This window comes from Mchenga conophoros, linkage group LG22, assembly GCF_057382185.1.
Source record: "Mchenga conophoros isolate Kocher_MC1m ecotype Shallow Benthic linkage group LG22, M_conophoros_male_GT1.1, whole genome shotgun sequence".
In the NCBI taxonomy this organism is placed as follows: Eukaryota; Metazoa; Chordata; class Actinopteri; order Cichliformes; family Cichlidae; genus Mchenga; species Mchenga conophoros.
The window spans coordinates 35,717,210-35,739,240 of record NC_140546.1 but is presented as its reverse complement, the minus strand read 5'-3'; the positions used below and the strand labels follow the sequence as shown (position 1 = coordinate 35,739,240).

Sequence of the window (22,031 nt, the reverse complement as noted above, 5' to 3'; positions counted from 1 at the left end):
TCAATTCCAGAAAACCATTGGTATCACAATGGTGTTTGCACATGTTTTCCCAATTGGGAAACGTGATGCATCACCAAACAGCAATCTTGGTCTTGGTTCCATTCCAGCTGGTGGAATGCTGTTTAGGCCCGTGGCAAACATCAGTATGTCTTGTAGGGAGACATACTGATGTCTCCCTACAAGACAAGCATAATCAAAGCATTATTTGATTATGCTAAAATAATGCTTTAAATTATATGCCTTTTTATTTTAATAAACAATTAATCATCCAAGCTTAACTTCAGAATGTATTAATTTAATTTTATAGTCAGATGGTATAACTTTCTCACCAGCGCTGTCAAATGTAAGAAATTTGCTGTCCTCAAGTCCATCAAAGATTCGCCGTGATCTAAGGCATTTCATTAATAATGTCAAAAATTCATGTTTAGGACCACCATTATCCATTCCATCTTCACGCTGTCCTGCATCATCGCTGAACTTCACTAGTATATCATCAGTTGGTTTGTAAGACACACGTCTAAAGCCCCGAGCTGCTCCATCCCAAACATTTGCTCTGTTTATATTAAATCTGCTGATAGATGTTTTTATTGTCTTAGACGCCAGCTCTTCAAGTACTTCTGCAGCAGTCAGGCCATTTGTACTAGAACATAAAAAAATTATTTAATATCACATAAAATGAGGATGTTATTACTCACTTTTAGCATATTTACATTCTCACATTTAAATGTATACTTACCTTTGTGTTTCACTCTCATCCTTTTCGATGAGAACTTCTTTGTCTGAGTCACTATCAATTACAATCGGTGCATAAACACTTGTGTATGTGCTGCAATGAAAAACATTTAGTGGGCAAAGTAGAACATTTCTTAAAATCTAAAGTTAACTAAGATTTTATTGGTCTAGTGTCTCAATACACAAATTTCTGTGTCCAAAACATACCTGTAGCAGGGACCTTGAGTCTAAATATCAAAAATATATGAACAGTTAATATAATTTATGTTTGTAGCCTGTATGATAATTAGACATTTTTCAGAGTCTTACTTCAGAAGAAGTTTGCAAGTTTGACCCCCTGTAAAGAATTTAAATAATTTCAGAATTTACAATATAATACATAATAATGTGTTTTGGCTCCTCCCTATTCAGGGTCGCCGCACTGTATCCTCCACAATACAAAACTTACCTATTTCTTGAAGGTGCTCTTTCCGGTGTGCTGTGATTATCTGGAAAATCCCATACCTGATAAGCAGTAAAATAAGCTTAACAGCACTTTTTAAAACTTTAAAATTTTCTTGATTATATTGGTGTATACAAACACAGACACACACACAAAACAATGGTAAAGAAAAAAGACTAACCACAGTGTCCGACAGTGGGCTTTCTACTGCTTTTACTTGAACTTCATTGTCCTCTTCAGATTCACACTCTGTGTTGCAATCTGCAAATATTCAATGATTCAAAACATACATATATTTAAATTAGACTGTATGTATTGAAAGCTATATCTAACAATTAGCAAACATATAGAACACTTTGGCTATGCAGCACAAATTAAATATATTTGAAATCTGTGGCAAAATCATGTCACTCTCTGATTAACATTTTTTTGAAAATCTTGAATTATTTTTAATATCTAAAATTTATGATTGTCACTGCATTATCAGAATCACTTACCAGTATTTAAGAAGTCATCATGGTTACAAATGTAGAGAGTTATTCTTTGATAGGCCTTCCCTATGGCATCCTTGTATTTTTGGATGTTGAAAGGGGTGTTGGTTCCAGGAATTGTGTTAACTTCCCTTGCATCAGGGTATAGCAGTACATAGGGTCCATCGGCCATGTCCTGGTTAAAGTCCTTATGTTTTTTCACGCTGGCAGACAAGATTTGCTCAGTTGACCAGTGAGAATGAACATCAACTGGAAGTGACTTTCCTCGAACAGGTCTTATACCATAACTGGTCCTTCTCATGATGCCAATCTGTATCTAGGAATGAGATTAACAATAACATGTTTTTACATCTTTGCTCCTACATGATCTTCCCTGTCTTCCATTTTATTTCTGATCTGTAGTTGTGCTCCAGCTGTGCTGTGACTCAAAAGACAACATTAGCGACTAAATCTAGTTTTAACAGGGGGCATATATTATTGAAGGAATGTTGACCAAAGGCTGACAATTAAGAAATTCTGATCAGGTTAAAAATTGTAAGCCCTGTATCAGTGGTGAACTACAATCCCCAAGAGCGGCAACTAGATCGTTTCTAGTTTCTTCAACGTTCCCCGAGCAACACTAATGTCCAAGGTTGTGATTAGCTGAACACACCATATGCAGGTAATAAACAGCAATCAGCCTCAAAGTAAATTAAACAGAGATAGTACGGGGGGAGGGGAGGGGGTCCATAGCTGTAGAGGACATAGTTGGCCACCCTTGCAATATATACAGTTCCTTTCATATGCATATGGAAATTTACAGCGATGCCTTGGCAGTGCTACAGGTAATTTGGATTTTGTATTAGCAACAAAAGTGGTCAACGTCCACGTTCAAGTTTATGACATACCTTCATTGGTTTCTGTTCCTGGTGTTTCTTTGAAAAAAATGCCTTTCTTTCCCTTTCTTTCACATCCCTAAATTTTATAAATGACTCCACTAATGATTTCCCAGCTATAAACAGAAAAAAAAATTATCATTTTAGGGAAGGGACAGTTAAGAAGATTTATTTAATACAAATATGTTTTTTACCCTGTGTAGACTGTATAGTTGTGCCAGTCAGGATGCTGGAACTGGTAGATGGAAGAGCTGCTGCCTCTTCACCAAGGGCAGGATTTCTCGACACAGTGCTGGTGATGTCCTTTAAAAACTTGATGTTTTTACCACATAGACTACAAAAGGCAGGACTGTCTGCCAAGAGGTGTCCACAGAAGGGACAGTACATCTGTAAAAATGACCCCATCAAATGTTTTACAAAATTAAGATTCACTACAACCCACAGAAAATACAAGTATTTCACATCTTACATTAAGACTCCTGAACCAAAAACATTACACTTAGATTTGTATAACCTCACTTGCAAATACTTGTTTTACCATGAGAATGTTTTTCAATCAATTACTCAGAGCAAAATATTAAAATAAGATTACATATTTTATCTTAACTTTCATTCTATATATGTATATAAACGGCACAGCATGCTACTTTTTATGTTTAGCAAAGGACAGAAATCGCTAAAACATGACGTTTTCATACTTTTATCCATTTTTTTAAACCAGTTCTCCATGAGCAAAGCATAAACCAAGCGTTCATAGTAATAAAAAAACAACAACAATCAAACTAACAACAGTTTGCACATTACCTTTATTATGAGGCGTGGTTGGTCTATCCTTGCTGGTGTTTTCCGCTGGTATCCATCTCCGTGTGTTTGCAACAAACTTGCCGTTTATTTTGCAAATCGAGCTCAACACTGCCCCTATCGTCCTTGAGCACTTCCGTTGTGCTTTGTATTTTGCATGTGTTTTGGATTTTGCGTGTGTTTTGTATTTTGCATATGTTTTGTATTTTGCATGTGCTTTGTATTTTGCATGTGTTTTGTATTTTGCGTGTGTTTTGTATTTTGCGTGTGTTTTGTATTTTGCATGTGTTTTGTATTTTGCATGTGTTTTGTATTTTGCATGTGTTTTGGAGTTTGTACGTGCTTTGTCTCTAGGGACCACCGTACTCAGGAGACCGCATGGCATTCTTCGGAGCTTTACTGATCCTTATTTTTTTTTTTTGTAAAACTGTAATAACAGAAACAGAATACAGTGTATTCACTCTCCATTCAAATACACAAAGATTACATTAAATATTGTTGACTTATGTAAACAATCACTACACAATCTCAGTATCAACACATGTCAAAAGATATAGCCAACACCACATGCTGGTATACTTCATGTTAGCAGGCTAAACAAAGGGCTAACAGCTAGCTTGTGCTAGTGATGTAACAAACTCGCTAAACACACAAGAAACTCATTACTTTGCTGAACAAGGTACTAATAAGTGGGAACAATAAACCGTTTTGCCACACTTACAGATTATGCCTTTTCAAGGGCGTCAGATGCAGGAAATTACAGAGACACAGAGAAATGGACCTTCCCTGTCGAGCGCTGGGAGAAAACCACTGCTTGCGCTCTAACATGGCGCGACCCTGTCAACCCACTAGATGGCAGGCTCTGCCCAGACAAGATCAGGAATAAACATATTTTCTGACACGTTGCAACAGTTAATTACAGAACGAATGATTATGACCTGCCATATAACAAACTTATAAAAAACACACCTTAGAAATAACAGGAGGGGCAGAATAAGGCAAGTTCAAGTTTAAGGCAGATAAGATAAAGATTAAATATGATTTAAAAGATAAAGGGTAAGAGCATAAAGATTTAAGAAATTAGTTAAAAGCCTGATTAAAAATATTAATCTTGAGTCTTTTTTTAAAAACATCACGAGTGTAGAGAATCTTTGACCTTCAACATATCATCACAAGTGAAGACCAGATTATAAGGTTAGACAATAATTTTAATACAGTCATTATGATCATCAGATACCTGATGGTCTTTGATCAGCTCCTCTCCACTCTCTCCAAGATACTCAACTAAGCAACGAATGATAATGTCCCTTCTGCCATCGACATGATGCTATTAAACCCAAAAAGAAAATTTATTGCAGAAAATACACAACATAACATATGTAACATACATACATAACAGCACATACAGATGTAAACAGAAAGTTACCCATGGAGAATGTAAGCCTGCAGCTACATTCTAACGTTGTGAAGTGCGCAACTTAACATGAATTTCTCAACGATATGTGTTAAGACAAGAGTCCAGTGCATGTCATAATCTGTGGGTCCAGAAACTGTCTCTGCCCAGTGAGGAAAGTTTTCTGCCTCATCACTGGACATGCAAATGAATTTTTCGCAACATATCAGTACCTCCTATCACAATATTCACCAGTCAAGGACAGGAATTCCCACACGCAAGAGTAATATTTTGGGAAATAATTGTATTGGAGTCTATGGGCAACAGGAAGGGATCTCGCTGCACTCAGAGGTTCACCTTGAAAATTCTGTAAATTTCTCTGCTTTTGAGCGCATATTAAGGGAGAGATGACAGGTATGGGCAGAAATCTGTGCCATCAGAAACTGAAATTGAATAAGTTAAATTTGAATTTAAATTGCACAGATTGAATCTGAATTGTAACTTGAATAAATGCTTTTGAAAACGGAATTTGAATTAGTCTAATTTGAAATTGAATTTATGGTTTGAAAATGATCATCACTAAATTGAAATTGAATTTTATATTTTGAAAATGAATTCGTTTGCTTTGAAACTGCATTTTATCCTTTAAAAATTCAGCTCTCGAATAATTTCAGTTTCACTTCTCACCATTCAGTTTCAGTTCTACAATTCAATTTCAGTTCCAAAATTCAGTTTTTTGGAACTTACATCCGGTTCCGGTTCTTGCGTAATCGAACTTCGTTTTACTAGCGGACCGCAAGTGGCAATCTACGACATCTTGAGCTGGAGCTGGAGCTGGAGTAATTCTCCTGAAGACATTCGTGATGTCAAATGACCAGTTGAGAAACGCTCAGGTTGGTAATAAATGTATTACATGTATAAGAACAAGCGTCATGTTAACAAATAATACCCGTACAGTAACGTTTATGCGTGTTGTAGCTGTTAGCTAAAAACGCTAATTTAGCGTAGATTTCCCTGGGTTCAGCGTTGACAAACAAATATGAAAGACAGCTTTCAATAGAATCCCAAAGTTGTCATCTTGTAGCCCTCCGGAATCCTCCACACTTGCAGAGGCCCCTACAGTAGGAAAACGTGCAAAAGAATGTCAAAACCATTGCCATTTGGGTTTACTTATGTCTCACACAGCATCCCAAGTCTTTAGCTTACTTAAAACCCTTAGCTACAGTGTATATTTAGTCCAACACTCATCAGTGTCTGGATCATTACTGATCACTTCGGTGTGATATGATATATAACTTTTCTGTTATATAGTGTATGATTAAATACACAGTACTTTTAACGTACTCCTCAATTCTTGTGTTTGACAGGCAGACAGTTCAGAAATCAGCAAGACACCTGCTAAATTTACTAACTTCTACCACTGTTCGGCCCAGTGTTCAGACTCACCAAGAGCCTCCCAGGTTTTGTGAAGCTAGACACAAACAACACATGCACAGATTACCAAATGACTTTTGAATCATTTGACATGTGTTTTATTGTTGTACTATATTAATTAGTTAGCATAAAATTATGTGATGCATCTTCTGAATATTGTGTCATTCTAGCAGACAGGAAACGAGTCAGGATAGAGGGAGAGATGGCCGACCAAGTGTCCACACAGAAATGACTAGGTTCCTTGTTGTATTTGTTCCTTTGTCAGACTTGTTGTTCCTTATACTTACTCATTTAAGTTCTCAATACCCATAACTTGTTCAGATGTACAATTGTATTATTTTATATCAACTTATAACATGTCTTCACAGGTCTTTTCCTGCTCTTTATGGAAACAAAGCAAAGCGCCGGTGCTTTCGAGGGCCTGCCAACCAATTCACACCAGTTAAAGAGATACAACTTAATTTTTATCTCTTACCCAAGCTTGCTCAGTCTACTCCAAAAGGCAGTGAAGAATTTGTCCATCTGCAAGCTGGTTTGGGACGTAGGTCTACACTGATACCTGACAGCTACAGTCATGATGAGGTAAGGTACTGCTCCACATTGACAGGAAAATATATTTGTTGTAAGTTAACGATCAACAAGTGTTTTTCTTTATTCAGAGTCAATTAATTTGGTGGCCGATGGTTTATTTCAAAGGTATGTTCAAGACTCAAAGATCTGTATCCAAAACTGGAAAGTGTTTCTGGGGGCTGGCTGATTTACAAGGGAGCAGGTAGAAAAAACCTCTTAATGGCCATTCCAACTTTTGAATTGATAGTTATAGAAGAATTTTGATGATATCATGACCATGAATGCACTGCAATGTGTACTGCCACATTTTGAATAGTACTGAGTCACTCACTTTTCTCGACAGGTGGATGGGGTTCTCGGAAACTAAATATGGTGCCTCCTGAGGACAGTGGATATACTGGGTCACTGCTAAAAAATGCAAGTGCTGGGGGAAAGACCATCCTTTACATTGCTCCAATCCAGGAAGAGCTAGACACTCAGCCGCTGCCTCCTGACTCTAGCTCCTTCTCCAATATGCCAAAAGCGATGTGCCACTCATGTCAAACCAGCTACCCACTTCAACTCTTAGCACTGCATGTTGAAACATGTCAGCCTTCAGATACTAATGCACAGGAGGTGTGTACAGTCCCGTTGCATGGATGAGTCTGGGAGATCACATTACATGTAGCTTTGTCCTATAAAACTACGTAATGACTGAAACGTGTTTTGAAAATGTTTTTATCAGTCAGGAGCTTCGTGTTCAATGTTGTGGATGTCACTACACTTGCTTGTGTTTCTGTAGGTAATTTATTAAGTTTGTACTTGCTATTCTCCTTTATCAGACTTGTAATGAAGACATAGAGGACGCACCACATCCCATACCACATACAGAAGACGATCAACTTAACTCACATCTAAAGGTGAAGTTTTGTACCCCTTTAACCTTTATCTATTTGACTGTGCATGACAAAGACAGGAACATAAATATGATGCCTTACATTGAATGGGGAGAAAGTTGAGTTTGATTAAAGTGTCCTACAATAGCCAAGTTGAAGAGGTTCATTATTAGAGGTTGGATTTATTCCTTATATTTAAAGTGGGTAGCCCATGTAAGCTGTATTTGTAATGAAAGTTGACAGATAAGCAACAATCAGATGTATGGAATCACATCACAATTCCATTCTTTTAAAGTTGCTGGTTTTTTCCCCTTTCTTTGCTTGTCTTGACAGGATGTGGAGGAAGATGTCATTATTTTGTCCTCAACTGCAAAGGTAATGTTGAGTGCAACGTGTTTAATGTCTGTCTTTGAGGCATTATTGATTCTATCGTTGATATTGTTTCCTGTTACAGATTGTGTGCCCTGTCTGCGGTGAGACATTTCCTCAGAATGAGGTGGAGGCACATGCAAGCGAGTGTTGTGAGAGGTAATGCAGTCTTTTAATATGGCTTCCAACGTATGTTTGAGAATTTCCCTACAAGCCTTTTGCTTTCCACCTATTAATTTATATTTTGATAGACAGCATTTTATGCTTTGTTAGTGATTGTGCCATGTATGTTATACTTTGGTTTTGATCCTTATAATTTTTTTTTTTTTTTTTGCATTAGGTTTTGTCATTCTTGCCGTAACATTTTTAATTGTTTAAGTCTTACAGAAGTTATTACAACACGGTTGAAGAAGTTCTCTTTTAAGTTTTTAAGTTGTAAAGGTATTGTTTTATTTGTTGATTTTGTACAGTACATGTTTGAGGTCAAGTGATGTTGTTTTTACTCTGGCATTTTTTCATTACAGCAATGCAAACCTACCTTCACAACAAAGGATGGGCATTTCTAGGTTTGTACACATCAGTAGTCTTTCTTCAATGCTCTGTACAGTGGTTTTCAAACAATTTCTGCCAAGTACCCTTTGTGTAAAGGAATCCAGCTACCTAAAGGCTTAGCCTGTCCACTGCATTTTCTTCTTCTGTTAGGTCAAAGTCACATACTGCTAGTGGTGACACAATTCAGTTTGAAAACCTAAAAGACATTAACGAATACACATGAATACACACAACATGGTTTCCAGTATCATGTTTGTAATTGCGAGTTTTTCTCCATTAGCCTGGATGAAATCCTGCAGGCCATAAGTACTGCTGTGAATACAGAGGAAGAATTCCGTATCACTGTCTCAAGATCCAATATGGTGGAGCGGGGACTTGCACAGTGGAAGAGGCAAAAAAAGGCATTGCCTACAAATCAGCTGAGGGTCACATTCATCGGAGAGGCAGGAATTGATACAGGGGCATTACGGAAAGAATTCCTCACAGGTACTCGTATTTAAAATGTGATCTAAATTGATAGGAGTGAAAATGGCTACTTAACCGGACTAACTATTTGTGTTAAAAGAAATGGTTGCAGGCTTGGAGCAACGGCTATTTGAGGGTGACCAGACTGGGAAGGCTCCCAAATATTCATTGCTGTATCTCGATCTAGGAAACTTCCGGTAGGCCTTTCTCACATGCATTGGGGTCCGCAGTTGTGTGTACACACACACGCATTGGAAATTACCTGATTGATGTTATTTATCTCTTCTCCTCTCACAGTAGTGCTGGTGAAATTTGGGCAGTTAGTCTGGCGCAAGGTGGGCCACCACCCTGCTGCCTCAAAGACTGGTGTTACCAGTACTTGTGTAGTGGACAGCTGCAGATTGAGAACATTAGGAAAGAGGATGTCTGTGATGATCATTACACTTCTGTTATCTCCCAGGTATGAAGTCTTAAAGGTTTCACTGCTATACAGTGTTTTGAATTACATGTTTAGCACAGATTTTACCATCCCTTATGTTATTTGCAAATTATAGGACTCTGGAATTGGTCATGTTAATGTGTATGTTTGTGTCCTTTAAGGTTGATTCGGCAACAGAAGATAAAATGACAGAACTCACTGATGAAATTTTGAGTTGTGGCTATCATGGACCTGTTAATGTCGAAAAGAAAGAAGAAATTGTTCGGTAAAACTGTTTTACTGTTTCCCCCCCCAAAAAAGTTTTGTTTTTTTTTTTTTCATTTAGCAGCATGCGACTTTTTCTTCCTTTCTGCATTTCAGTGCTGTTGTTCTTTACGCCACACTTCGGTTGGTGCCTCTCCTCTCCCAGCTACGTGATGGGCTCAACCTTTATGGTCTTACTGATCTACTGAAGCAGTACCAAAACATGTGCCAATCGCTGTTTGTCCCAGGGGTGGAAGTTAAGGTGAGTAAATGTTGACTTTAGTAGGGATAACACTTGTAATTGTGAATAGCAGTTCAAAGTGCTCTTTATCTTTACTTTACAGTATATACTTCAAGTCCTATAGTAGAAAATCTAATTAATGCTGGCACTGGAAAAAGAATATTCAAAATTGTCTTAAGTTGCTTAATATTCCTGAACCGTTTAGAGCAAACACAAGGCATCAGGAGCAATGAAAAAATCCCTTTTAACAAGGATTATTTACATGTAACCTACAGAGTTATAAAGAGACTTGATCTATACAAAGTTATAAGATTAAATGAGAAGAACTAGCAAGCAGCATGAGACAGACGTTTTATGTCCCTGTCTTTATGCGTGACAAAAGAATACAATTACTTAGAATAAAGACAAAATAATAGGTCCTTGATCTCAATTACAATTAAGTCTTGATTCAGATAAAGTCACAATTTTCTTTGTCTTTCTTACCAGGCTGATGCTGACTTTGTTTTTGCAACATGCCATCCTGAGTTCAGCGAGAAGGGCTCCAACAAAGAACAGGTGGAAATGAGGATTATGAACCATCTACAGGACTTCTTGCAAGCGCTGGAATCACGTAAGTGCACATGTAGTTTACTGTCAATGTATTTTGTCTTTCTGTGTTAAACTTGGAATCATGATTTTATGTAAGGAATGGCTAAACTTTTAGAGAATGGCCAGTCTTGGTTTTCATGGAGTTTGCTGCTTTAGTGTTTTTAGATCTTTTTGTCCGACGTTTCTGGAGTACACTTCAGAAAACGTTTTACAAAAAGATATTAAAAAACAAAAGCAGCAAAATGTGTGAAAACAATTCTTATTCTGTAAACCTTTGGCCACAGCTGTAGATTACACTATGAGTGCTTGTTCACTCTTTGTCAGTAATTAAGTTTTTAAGTTGTGTTTGTGAAGTTACAGGTAAACAGTATCTAATATTTTATCTAAATGACTGCTTTGTCTTTTTTTTAAAAAGGTGAAGAGCCTGAGACCAGTGACCGTCCAGTCATCCTTTCCCCAAGTTCATTCTTGCAGTGGCTCACAGGACAAGGCCACATTCCTGTCCTGCCAGATGAGAAGATGAACTTCAAAGTCTCTGTGCAGTTCAACCACTCATGCCATATTCAGTATGGTGCTCATGAAGTTTGCTACCCAACCGTGACAGCATGTAGTAATACAGTCAAGCTACCTGTTCAGCATATGCAAACTTATGAAGAGTTCAAGCATGTGATGACAAACGCGTTCCACTATGGTCAGGCATTTCTTCATATTTAGGAGCATAATCAGCCAGCTAGACATCTTGATTGTTCCATGAAATGTTAGTAAAACAAAGAAATCGTTGCGTGTTGCTTGATGTTTTTTTTATTATTGTTTTACAGTTTAAGCATTCTGTTTATTGCCATTGAAATTATTATTAAAAAAAAGTTTTTGTCAATATAGTTCTTGCTGATCTCATTCCCTCCTCCATTTGACTGTGTCAGCTTGTGAGTATCTATTTGGGTTCATGAGTGTAACAGAAAGTAAGAAAATGAAAATTACCATTAAAACAAGGAGAGGTTCTTATTCTTCTTAGAAAAAGGGATTATTTAAAAGAAAAACTATCACTAGCAGTTTGTAAAATAACATGTTCTTATAATTTTACTCTGATGGGCCAAGCTGCAACTTTCATGGATGGTGATGTAGGTGAAGAGCATGTGAGAGTGTGGTCAGGTAAATGTCTCTTCCAAAACTACATGAAGGCACAAGAGGATCTATGGAAAGGCGTAGAGATTCAATATCTTCAGCATTCAGTGGACATTCAATTTCTGGCACCAAAACACCTGGGTTGTTATGATGGGATAGCCCTGCACTCTCCCAATCAATGCTCTCAATTTGGATTTCCTGAAATAAAGCAGCGCATATGTAAATGATTTTAAAAATCTACATATAGCACTCAATAAAACCAAAACATTGCCATTAATACTCAACTGCCAAATTTTCTTCATATCTCCGTGGCTCTCTGATGGGGTGCTGCAGCATCCCAAGTTCCCACAGCTGGTTTGGTGAAAGGCTATGCTCTGTCCTGATGGAATGATCATTCCAGCCAGCAGAAAACTTGGCCAAATCCCCCTTGAGTCTTGGGAGGAAGGTATAATGGGCACAGAAGAGATGAAGACTATCTGAGATGTTAAGAAATCCATCTTCCTCCAAGCTGTGTAGTACATCATAATAAATGTGTGTCACCCCTGTCCAAACGTCCCTCCATAGGCGCTCAATTCTACATTTGAAAAAAAATACAGAAAAGGTCTGAAAGGTCAATCAAAAACTAACAAAGGACAGCCAAACAGCAATTCAGCTGGAGTCAATCATGATGAAATAACAATGTTATGCCATTTAAGATCTTACAAGCATTACCTCTGGTTGTGCACGCTTTTTCCACTTATGAAGCTTCCACATCCTGTGCCTCTCACAGTGAACATCATTTCAGCAATCTTGACATTTTCAACTCCTTGGTCAGCTCTCACTCTGTACCATATAAGATTTTAAAAATAAGTATTGAAACAACAAAATACACTAAAAAATTATTCAAATACATGATTGACACACTTGCAAATTTATATACAGCACTGAAATCCTGATCATTTCATGGTTAAACATGGCAAACACAAATCATGAGACAAACTCCAGAATAAATTTAACGAAGAATTACTCACTTGTAAGGCCATCCAAATCTTCTAACTCCGTCCAGAAAAAAATCAAGTGCAGTGCTGGCTGTGTTGTTACATGCAGCATTAAGGTACATAATCTAAACCGGGGGAAAATTGATTAACACCACCACATTAAAAATTCATACATATATACAAAATGTTTATAGGAGGACATGTGACAAGAGTGTGCAAACTGTCATAATACACAATATGATCAAAATATGTGAGCTGTATAATTACATAAGCGGAGAGAGAAAAGATAACAAGATGTGAGAAAGTCTTTGTGGATTTAATAATATGTGCTGTATTTGGGTAGGCAACTTACCTTCCTAGAGTAGCCATCTATGCCGCCAAATATCACTATGTTGTATCTGGTGAAGAAAAGACAAGCAAAGCATAAAGCATCTGATGGATAAAATTATTCAGAATTATGTTAGTCATTTAATTTTCTATGCCAAAACAAACCTAATTAATTTATGATTGGTGTCAATGTGCTGTAGGAAATGTGGGCCTTGAACAGAGTACTTTCGCCGAACCACACAGCCCAAAGTTGACATTCTTGTTAAGATGCCCTCTGTATCAACTCTGTGCATTGATGCCTTTAGTCTGTTCCACTGTACACGGTGGCCCGCAGCTTGAAGGTAACCCTTGACAATCTGATATCCAGCATGAGGTAGTCTGGATTTAATGTCTCTCACTTTGGCATCAAGAGCGTCATTAGATAGGGTAGAGTAAAGACTCCTAACTGACATGTTGTACTCCTGCATTCTCCTGTACATGGTACGTCTTGAGACACCAAGAAGGTCTGCTACACATGTGGCAGGTAGACCAAGCTGAAGAAGACTTTGGAGGTGATTCTCTGTGACCTGAAGCCTAAAACGCCCATAAGGACCAATAATCTGTACCACAGAGTTGAAGGGGGGAGGGTTGTTTCGCTGGTGTAACAAGCTGCTCACTTCTTCTATAGCTTCGCAGACATCAGCAGGAAGGTCAGCATTCTCCAGTGCATTCATGAAAGTCCTCTCTTGGGTCACAATGTACTCCAGAAAATCAAGGTCAAGAGGGTCGTTGTTGAGGACATACTCCAGCCTTTGCCTAAATCTGGACAAGCACTCCTGCACGAATATATTCTGAAAAAGGAAATGCAATACAACGTCATTTAGTATTAAGATAACTGTTAATAATAAGTGTCACTTAAGGCCATTACAAACCATCAACGTTGCCTTCACATTTTAAATCCACAAGAATTTAACAATAATAAGCACAGTTTCATGGATTTCAAGCACTTTAATTAATTAATAGTGCTTTTCAGGAAAGCTGCAACTTCCTCACACCTGAAACTAGCCTGTAAATTTTCCTTCATCCTACTGTAGGGGCCTCTGCAAGTGTGGAGGACTCCGGAGGGCTACAAGATGACAACTTTGGGATTCTATTGAAAGCTGTCTTTCATATTTGTTTGTCAACGCTGAACCCAGGGCAATCTACGCTAAATTAGCGTTTTTAGCTAACAGCTACAACACACATAAACGTTACTGTACGGGTATTATTTGTTAACATGACGCTTGTTCTTATACATGTAATACATTTATTACCAACCTGAGCGTTTCTCAACTGGTCATTTGACATCACGAATGTCTTCAGGAGAATTACTCCAGCTCCAGCTCAAGATGTCGTAGATTGCCACTTGCGGTCCGCTAGTAAAACGAAGTTTGATTACTCTGCGCGCGATTACGCAAGAACCGTAACCGGATGTAAGTTCCAAAAAACTGAATTGTAGAACTGAAACTGAATGGTGAGAAGTGAAACTGAAATTATTCGAGAGCTGAATTTTTAAAGGATAAAATGCAGTTTCAAAGCAAACGAATTCATTTTCAAAATATAAAATTCAATTTCAATTTAGTGATGATCATTTTCAAACCATAAATTCAATTTCAAATTAGACTAATTCAAATTCCGTTTTCAAAAGCATTTATTCAAGTTACAATTCAGATTCAATCTGAGCAATTCAAATTCAAATTTAACTTATTCAATTTCAGTTTCTGATGGCACAGATTTCTGCCCATAGACAGGTTTGTATACACTTGTAGAGACAATCATGTGCATAAATTGTTAATTGTGGCCACAGTGTCAGGATCAAGAGAACAGTTTCAGCCAACACAGACACTGATCAGATTAAAGGACAAGTTCAGTATTTTACACTTAAAGCCCTGTTTTCAGTTTATGATGAAATCGAATGATTTTGATTGAAATTTGGACACATGCTGCTGGCCCGAGCTTTTTTGGTTTCTGTGGTAGCACACCCCCACCTCCACAATGGCTTCATAGGTTCACTGGAACAATCCTTCTTAAAACGCATAAAACTGTCATTTACAAAGACGTGAATCTCACCGAGTGGTCAGGAGTGTTCACTGATATGTTCACACAAAAAATCGCTGCAAAAGATACTTTCCAACTGGTTTTTATTGTAGTTTTTGTCTAACTCCATTGACTTGTATTAGATGTGCTGTGATGTACGGTATTAGTCCGCCGCTATTCTATTCTATTATTCAAGCTCTCGGCGGAAGAATGTACAGGTGTGAGGCGTTTGAAAAAAAAGGTCCACAGTTTTACAACAAATGGTAAAACACCTGTTGGAAAGCATTTTTGCAGCGATTTGTGTGTGAACATATCAGTGAACACCCCTGACCACTCGGTGAGTTTCACGTCTTTGTATGAAGCCATTGTGGAGGTGGGGGTGTGCTACCACAGAAACCAAAAAAGCTCGGGCCAGCAGCATGTGTCCAAATTTCAATCAAAATCGTTCGATTTCATCATAAACAATCTGAAAACAAAGCTTTAAGTTTAAAATAACAAACTTGTCCTTTAAATAAGAGTGATACATTCTCAGTGTGTATGACCTCATCTTTTCCATTAGATTATGTAATAAAAATAATTTAAAATTTTACCTTATTCAGTGAGTCCAACATTGGTTTTATTTTGGTCCCTGCAGTCCCGCCCTTCCTTCGAAATATCTCCAGGAGTTTGGTGGTGTACCCGTCCAATCTGGACAACAACGTTCGCTGTGTGCCATCATTTTCATAAGCTTGCTTTCCTGCTTCCAGTGCAAGGTCTATATCATAAGAGAAGTATTTCAAACTTAAATGGCCATGGCTTAAACCTGTAGGATGGTCCACTCTCATCTGGGGAGGACAACAGGATTGTGTCGCATACAGATTAGGAGGAGCTTGCTCCGGTAGATAGTGGAACTGGAGATTCGACTTCTGACATGTCCACAGTAGTGAGACTCAAGATTACTGATTCAGTTTTTACTACTTTGAGGTTAGCTTTATCTTGTACTTCCTCAATCGAGGTCAAAGTGAAGAACTGACCGTCGAAATCCATGTCCTGGTACATAATAGTGAATGGTCCTGTAATATCAAATGTCTCTTGAAGAACATCATTGAGGTCCTGAAGTGTGCTTGGGATGCCTGCAGGTAAAAGTAGTTTGTGGACATCATCCTCCCCAAAAATTATCCGCAGTTTCGCTGAGGGTGCCATATCAACAGGAAGAAGCTGCAACAACAGAGAAGAGAAATACACAGACATTTATTCACAAGCTTCTCTCCTCACATTTCAAAAGTATAGGCAAATGTGGTGCTTTAAAGTTGTCAGGCGTCTTCCTGCAAGGGTGTATGAAGCCAAAGGATAAAAATCTTTAAGCTCTCTTTGCTCAAGTAACGGCACACTCCCTGTGTTCTCCAGCTCATAACTCCTCAGGTGTTCATTGTACCATGTATTTTGTTGTCTCACGAAAAAAGTCAGTTTGTTACAAATCACCATTATCTGTAACACTTCAGAAAAGTCAGGCAGTCCTGCAGTGGAACCACAACACAACAACATTCCCACTGCATAGTTGGTGCCTAAACTGCACACATTATTGGCAACATACACAGCTGTAACAGCAGGGAATCTGCATTTCACCAGGTCTTTTAGATCATCCTTAAGCACATCTAAAGAGACCTCTGTTGTTTTTGTGACTGCAAGTGATGGTTTGACAGAATGTGATTGATGATATGCAACCATGAGCTGGTGCTTATTTGCAGAGGACAGCAAAATATTCCTGAAACAACCAGTGTGTCTGACCACCTTCTTGAAAAAACTGTGTTTGGCCTCGAATCTCATTGTCCAGAGGGCAGCTAGGGGGCCAAATTCCCGAATGAGCTGAGGATTGTGCTCAAGGAAATGGTGCTTGGGAATGAGCTTATGTTGGGGGAAAACATCAAGGAATCTGCTTCGGTGTTCTGAAATGATGCTGTCAAGATAGCAAATGCTTTCTTCAGTGTGGGCTCGAAACATGACAAGGTCCACAATGTCTTTCAGTGTCATCAGCAACTGCCATACAGGCTCTTGTTGGGGTACTTTTAAACCTATAATCAGAGGCAAAAGACGTAATAAGCACCAATTTTCATGTGCGTTGCCCCCTACTGATTTTTGAGTCGAAAAGTTAGCAGGAATGAGAATTACACAGAATTGCAAGATAGATTGATGTCAATGTGGAACGTAACTGCACCGGAATGTTTCCCAACACCCAATAGACAGCTGTGACTTTGTGCTTTTTTCGAGATGTCCCAATAGGATTACATACCTCAAAGTCATCAACGTACAGGATGAGACTCACTCTGTTCTCCTCTACAGAGAAAAACTTGTTGTTTTGATAGTGAGATCCATCACGAAATGTCTGGTACTTAAAGTCATATTCAGTTTTTTTTTTCAACTTCAAATGTGTTTTCTTGAAAAGACTTACTTAGGACCTGCACCAAGGAGGGCAATATTGGGACATACTGGAAGGTTTTGCCCTTTTTTTTAATTATCAAGTATGTGTTCTTCTGGTTCAACAACTGAAAAATGCTTCTTCATAAATTCTCTTCTCTTGTAATAAGTTGTGAAAGGGCCACCTGTCCCCAAGGCAGTACTTATAGGGTGTGTCTCACAAAGATTTTTCACTAAATCTGAGATAATGGCTGGATCCAGATCACAATTATGGCTTTTCAAGGTGGACACCACCACATCTCTTAAAAGTGGACCAGATGCAGAGGTGGATATAAACTGAAGCTCATCTACTATTTCATCAATGCATTTGTTTGGGACATTGAACATGCTTTCTAACTTTAAAAATAGATGGCCAAATTTCTCTTTTATATCTTGAGACAACTCCTGTGGTTCCCCATCCCAAAGCTCTAAGCTCTCTTCCACACAGGTCTCATCCTGAGCAAACATGGGTTCATTGGGTTTGCTTTTTAATACTTCAGTTTTAAAATCCTCAAGGGTGTGTGACTGGTGTTTTCTGTGTCTATGTGTAGCAAAGGTGGAATAAATATTTGTACTGAAGTTGCAGTTTTTGAAGACACATGCAACTACTTCAAACTTCCTTAAGTGGTTGTTAAGATGCTCAAAATACTGCTTCTCTGAATTAAAAAAAAACAGAGCAGCAAAGTAGACAAGTAAATGAAAGAGGTCCACTTTGTGTGACCATCTTCACATGGTGTCAAGACAAATGGGTCTTAAGGGCATTAAATGTTTTAAACGAGCAAGGGCAATCAGTGTGAAGACAAGGGACTGACTGGCTGCGACCACCATTTCCATGCTTTAGTCTGTAGTGTTTTAACAATCCCAACCTCTTCTCTGACTCAAAGCTACATATCTTACACATCCATCTCATGTTGTGGCACCTTAAACAGACAAATTGACCATCTCAAAATTAAACCAAACTGCCACACAAAGAAATTATGTGACAAGTTAAAACTAATCGTTACTAATTTGATCTTACCTTGTGGAGTTCAAATTAGCAGTCAGAAGGTCCTATGTTCTGTAAAAAAAAAAAAAAAAAAAGGTTATTTATATGCTTTTCAACTAATTTCTACTAACTCAAGGATGCACAATGATATTAATTTATTTTTATTTTTTTTACATATGTCAGCTCGGTGTCAAATTTAAAACAGGTCAATATGAAGACTTGAGTGAAATCGAGTGAAATTTTTTTTTCAAAATACACCTCATGGCAGCGGTGCAGCAACCGTGGTCGTTTTATTCATAAAGACGTTAGTTAAGGCAGCAGGCGTGTGTTGTTTGGGTGGCCATCTAAGCTGTAAAGTGCTGTGGGAAATTATGGACATACCTCCTGCCAGGAAAGTTAGTCAGCAAGTCTAGCAGGAAAATACACTATTTGCTAGTGCAGCTGCTTTCAGTGCGGAGAAACTGACTTAAGTAGGTGAGCCAACAGGAACGTACAAAGTTTGTTCCGCTTAAAAATTACATTCATGGTTCCACTTCTTCCCGTTTCCGTCAAGTCTGCCAACCGTCGAAATGTGGACCATGGTATGTCTGAAGAAAGACCGCTCAAATGTGGGGAGGGGCTTTGACGTCATGCTCTGAATGCAGAGAAGGTGGCCATATTCACTGATGTCACTCCATTACATTTTACTTGGAAATGTCAACTAATTAAGCCAATTGGTTTAGTGAATATTACTTGGATCGAATGATTCAATTTACATACAAAACTGAGGACACATAATTACAAACAATCCTCAAGTAATGCACTACAAGAAAAACTGCTATTTTAAAGTAATAGCACTGAATTTGTATTTTTTTGTAAAATTTATATAGCTAATTGAAATAATAATTACAGGGCCAAAAAAACATTTTTTTCAGTGTGGGTAGAAGTCCATGGCTTTCCTTTACAACCTTTGCTTTGAAATCGATGGGCCACCTCTCCAAGCATTTGTTGGCAGTGACCTCACCAAACAGGAGTCTGAAATCTTGTTCTATCTGTAATGCAAAAATACAATACATAGAGGGGAGTGATGAGTGACACTGCAGGCTGCATGATATATTTCAGTCATTCAACAAATTAGGATGACTTACTAGTCCTGGTGTGTCCACAAACTGTGGGAAGACTAAGACATTTGCTGCATTCTTTTCATCACTGACCACTGAATGACGATAAATTAAGGTAGCTTTCATGTTCCCACAGATAGTGTCTTATTTTGAGTCTCTCAAAACAGCAATAGCTGCTTTCACATCCTCCTCTGATAACGCTGCATCTGGGGTGAGGGGTCTGGATCGACCATGCCCTAGCCCAACAACTTAAGAAAAAACAATTTTTTGACTCCTGCCTACAAATTACATCAGTCTAAATCTGGGGTCGGCTACCTTTCTAAAATTTCCTCAGAGGTCAGTGTGCCATATGATTGCATTAGCAATAAATTTAATAATGCTCTATATTAACAGTTACACACTATATAGAACCACTTTATAGAATTATATTTGTTCGCAGATGTTGGCAGCTATCAGCGAATAGTTATCAGCTTTATTTGAAACAAAAAAAAGACACTTTTATCCATAACAGCAAATGAACTGTACAACATAAAATGCAAATGTCTATTTATGGTCTCCTCACAACAATGATAAGAAAAATAAACTGGGCCAATATGGCATGTTTGTTAATTCAGAGATACACATGTTAATGTGATCTCTGGTCTCCCACTGAGACACACAGGTCTCCCAGTGTCCAGCATTCAGACGGCTACCTGAGGACTCATGTGAGAGAAAATCTGCTCACACAGATATGTAGAGCCAAATACTGTCAATAAGGTCTCTGCAATGTTCTGAAGACAGTTAAACTTGTCAGGTAGTGATGTCCAGCAGGTGAAAATGCAGCTCCATGAACACGCACAGCTGTGGATTCCAGCTGCTTCGATGTTGCATTAACTGGCATTAACTCAGCCAGTTAATGCGAGACAAATCCAGCTGCTCATTAAAGATTTCTGGTTTGATCAGAAGATAAAACATTGGTCCAAACACCTGAAAGTCCCAAAAATGCATTGTGTCTCGAGTCTACGGATGTATCCGTGTATCTCCGTGGTGCTGATGCTGTGTTGAGCAGACAGCTCCTGAAGCTTTTGAAGTGTCGGAATGTGGAAAGCTAACAACATCCCTCTTACCAGTAGGCTAAGTTATTTTTAGCCAATTACAAGTTGAATCTGGTAGTTGGGGTTGTTAGTTAAGATACCGTCATTAAGAAGAGGCACAACTAATGTGTCTGATTTGCGATGTGCACCGCTGGCGCGGCCATTTATTTTTTGATGCACCTTCTCAGATTAATTCACTGCATGTCGTGCCCAGGGCTGGACTGGGACAAAAAAATCGACCCGGGCATTTTGACTAAACCGGCCCACCAGGTATTAAAGCCATATAGCCTTTGAATGAAAACAAAAGCTGTTGTGACAGTGATGTACGCTGTCTTGTTGGTATATGTATGATTTCTATTCATTTTACATCAGATTAAAACTTTGGTTGTAAGCTTCAGATAATTATTTAATAACAGCCAGACATTTTAAATGAAAATAAAGTATTTCTTTGTGCCCCCCTTTCCATGTTAATGCCCTACCTGCCCACCTGGCAAAACTTTGCTAGAGCCACCCCTTCACAGTTACCAGCTGTCAGCTACTTAGAAAATGATATTGGTGTTATTTGTCTCTCAGTAACAGTTGATAACTTCCCTTCAACTCATTCATGTCACCTAAAGGGTAAACCTGTTTCTCCATCACCTGTTCAGCTCTGATGATTTAGTAAGGACATCTCCTGGTTTCATCTTCATGTTTCCCTCTCACCACATATCCAAACCGATATCGTGACCAGTAGGTTTACAGCTGAGGCTCCAGCAAACATCAGTTGATACTAGAAATTAATATTAAATAAATTCTAACAACAGCTGATCAAGCTTCAAAGTGCTGCTGTTGTTTAGCGCGACATCCGGCGGTTTTCTCTTTCTGGTGCAAAGTGGGCGATAAACAAACAAGAGAGAAAAGCCAATCAGCTGATCATTGATCAGTTTCATGATTAAAGTAGCAACAGGAGAAAAAGGGGAGAGAATGAGAGAAGAAGAGGCAGCGGTGCAGCAAAGACAGAGAATAACTCCACCTTTGTGTCTTTTTTCATTCTAGCTGAAGTCCGGGACAAACTGCCTCCCCTCTCAGCTCAACACGAAACGCGAAATAATTTCTCTGAATGCGGGAGGATACCGTCTTTTTATGGGACGGTTGGCAACTCTACTAACTAACCTTATGAATTTAATAAATTTCAACATCAGTAAAATCAAAGCACCCACTCAGCTGTATAGAAACTCCATCATGCTAGCTAGTACGCAGTACAAGTTATTGTAACTGACTGTAAAAAGTCAGCACAACGAAAATAAACTACACCTAAACTTGGTTTATATCTGACCCAGCCAGACTGCAGGTCATAACTTCTTACCTGAAGTTCAGTTCACCTGACACTCGGACCGGCGGCCGCCTCAGGTCTCTCCTCGTCCTGCCTCCGATCTCCCTCCTCCACCTGCTGGCCTCCACCACTTGTTC

General features: G+C 38.5%; 3 protein-coding genes and 1 long non-coding RNA gene across 4 annotated transcripts; 1 reads left to right on the top strand and 3 right to left on the bottom strand.

Moving 5' to 3' along the window:
- LOC146549831 (uncharacterized) lies at nt 1–2,934 on the bottom strand. The gene is made up of 7 exons (XM_085263336.1): nt 2,735–2,934; nt 2,553–2,656; nt 1,672–1,981; nt 1,356–1,435; nt 1,237–1,256; nt 330–640; nt 1–176 (listed from the first exon to the last, which is right to left on the bottom strand). Exons 1-7 carry the CDS (start codon nt 2,925–2,927, stop codon nt 1–3), a joined length of 1,194 nt encoding a protein of 397 aa, XP_085119462.1. The 5' UTR covers nt 2,928–2,934.
- Nucleotides 737–1,205, bottom strand: LOC146549832 (uncharacterized). The gene is made up of 4 exons (XR_014890474.1): nt 1,181–1,205; nt 1,042–1,069; nt 940–959; nt 737–826 (listed from the first exon to the last, which is right to left on the bottom strand). It is a non-coding gene; the product is annotated as an uncharacterized LOC146549832 (long non-coding RNA).
- Nucleotides 2,935–6,662: 3,728 nt separating the features above from the next.
- Nucleotides 6,663–11,224, top strand: LOC146549830 (uncharacterized). The gene is made up of 13 exons (XM_085263335.1): nt 6,663–6,750; nt 6,865–6,940; nt 7,082–7,353; nt 7,947–7,988; nt 8,068–8,141; nt 8,507–8,548; nt 8,815–9,020; nt 9,100–9,196; nt 9,297–9,459; nt 9,600–9,703; nt 9,799–9,943; nt 10,409–10,532; nt 10,926–11,224. The coding sequence occupies exons 3-13, from the start codon at nt 7,108–7,110 to the stop codon at nt 11,222–11,224; spliced, it is 1,542 nt and encodes a 513-aa protein (XP_085119461.1). The 5' UTR covers nt 6,663–6,750; nt 6,865–6,940; nt 7,082–7,107.
- Nucleotides 11,225–11,614: 390 nt separating this feature from the next.
- LOC146549829 (uncharacterized) lies at nt 11,615–16,173 on the bottom strand. Its single transcript, XM_085263334.1, has 8 exons — nt 15,973–16,173; nt 15,582–15,815; nt 13,102–13,766; nt 12,962–13,007; nt 12,643–12,734; nt 12,344–12,454; nt 11,918–12,206; nt 11,615–11,830 (listed from the first exon to the last, which is right to left on the bottom strand). Exons 1-8 carry the CDS (start codon nt 16,171–16,173, stop codon nt 11,615–11,617), a joined length of 1,854 nt encoding a protein of 617 aa, XP_085119460.1.
- Between the last annotated feature and the right edge of the window lie 5,858 nt (nt 16,174–22,031).